Source organism: Colobus angolensis, unplaced genomic scaffold (genome assembly GCF_000951035.1).
Source record: "Colobus angolensis palliatus isolate OR3802 unplaced genomic scaffold, Cang.pa_1.0 Scaffold66, whole genome shotgun sequence".
Taxonomy (NCBI): Eukaryota; Metazoa; Chordata; class Mammalia; order Primates; family Cercopithecidae; genus Colobus; species Colobus angolensis.
This window is the reverse complement of record NW_012120265.1, coordinates 1,165,738-1,167,431: the sequence shown is the minus strand read 5'-3', so window position 1 is coordinate 1,167,431 and position 1,694 is coordinate 1,165,738. Positions and strand designations below refer to the sequence as shown.

The 1,694-nt window shown below is 57.6% G+C and overlaps 1 protein-coding gene across 2 annotated transcripts in view; it reads right to left on the bottom strand.

Moving 5' to 3' along the window:
- The window catches only part of ANKLE1 (ankyrin repeat and LEM domain containing 1), an 11,349-nt gene extending 9,699 nt beyond the window's left edge, over positions 1–1,650 (bottom strand). Inside the window, exons 1-3 of one of the 2 annotated variants that reach the window (XM_011925739.1) lie at positions 1,500–1,650; positions 548–1,285; positions 247–424 (exon numbers count right to left, since the gene is read on the bottom strand). In XM_011925739.1, coding sequence (XP_011781129.1) covers positions 247–424; positions 548–1,285; positions 1,500–1,563 — 980 coding nt within the window. In that variant the 5' untranslated portion in view covers positions 1,564–1,650. The remainder of the gene's footprint in view (positions 1–246; positions 425–547; positions 1,286–1,499) is intronic. The other variant, XM_011925740.1, reaches the window with a different exon arrangement.
- Positions 1,651–1,694: the final 44 nt, after the last annotated feature.

Sequence of the window (1,694 nt, the reverse complement as noted above, 5' to 3'; positions counted from 1 at the left end):
TCCCAGCTATTTGGCAGGCTGAGACAAGAGGATTGTTTGAACCCAGGAGGTGGAGGTTGCAGTGAGCCGAGACGGCACCGTTGTACTCCAGCCTTGGCAACAAGAGTGAAACTCTGTCTTAAAAAAAAAAGAAGAAGAAGCTGATGATTAGAGAGGGCCAGTCCCTTTCTTAAGGGTACACAGCGAATAAAAACCAATCCCCAAATTTTCTAGCTTCCATTTCTGGGGCTTTCCTGCCCTAAGTACCTGGGGTCCAGCAGCAGATACGTGAAGCTAGACTTCACGACCCCCTCCCGCCACCTCCTGGCAGGATCTGGCTGCTCAAACTGCTGGGCCAGCGCGTCTTCATCTGCCTGGACATCTGGAATACAGCCTGTCCGCAGGGCTGCAGCCAGTTCTAGGCTGTGCCCTGAAAACTCTGGGCCTGGAAGTCAAGGGAGGTGGAGGAAGGGATGATTTTGAGATGAGGGAAATGGGGCTGAGAGCTGGGGTTCTCTAGGAGATTCCTGGAGGCTCCCTGGATTCCACGTGCCCTGGGAAGACTAACCAGGCACAATCTGGGCTTCTTTCAGCCGCTGGAGGTAGAATCGCCAGGTGAAGGGTGTGACGGGGCCAGGATTCTCACTAAGCGCTCGGAGCCCCTGCAGCAACTCCAAGTCAGACACAATGGAGACTGGCTGGTCCTGGCAAGAGCCGACAGGGTCCCTGCCACCTGTAGAGCTTGCTTCATCCTCTGTCAGCCAGAGCGTGGCCATGTCACTATCAATGGATGTCTGGTGCTCCCACAGGCCGTGGCAGTCAGAAGCTCCAGGGGGTGGTGTCTGTGGGGGGCTATGAGCTGGACTCCTGTCTAGGAGAGGCATGGAGGAAGGGGAGGACTGGAAGCCAGCAGCATTTGGTGGGGTCAGAGTCAGGGCCTGCAGACGGGCATTCAGCTCTGCCTCCGTGACCTGAGACCTAGGTACCCTCTGGGTGGCATGGACAACATGCAAAAGTCCTTGCCTGATCGGTGGTAATGACCCAGCCCAGGGGGGAGTGTCTGAGGCTGGGTCCTCGGCTCCAGAGACCTCAACCGCTGTGATGAAAGAGGCATCTGAGCTGTAATCCCAGTGCCCTGGAGGGGACGCTGAGCTCCTATCTTTGTCCACAATTTCAAGGGGAACAGGGAGGCTGGGGGGTCCTGGGTCAGCCTCCAAGCCCATGTCCCTGTTGTCACCTCTGCATGGCTGCGTTTGGAGTGCTATGGAGTCCAGCATCTCATCAGGAGATCCAGAGAGGCCTGGAGCTACAGGTGAGAGTGGGGGTCAGAAAGGAGAGGAGGAGGGATGAGACAGCAGGAATAGGATCAGACATAAAAAGAAGATAGGAATGTCTGAGGCCAAAAAAGCTGGCCACAGATAGTGGACGTAAGACAGAACCAATAGGCGGGGTGGGGAGACAGTGGATGCCAGGGACTGGTTCAGAAGTCAAGCCCCAGCAGCCCTGCAGGCCCTACTCACTGCCAGGTGCAGCCTCGGACTCCTGGGTCTCTGCCCCGATCGGGGTCCGGGTCCTGGTCTGCATGTCGAGATCTTGCAGGACTCGCGCACACTCCAGGTGTCCCTGCTGCAGGGCCAGGTCCAGCGGCCTGAGTCCATCCTACAGAGGCGCAGTCAGCAGGGGGCTCTCGAGGCCCTCTTACCTTCCTTCCCTCC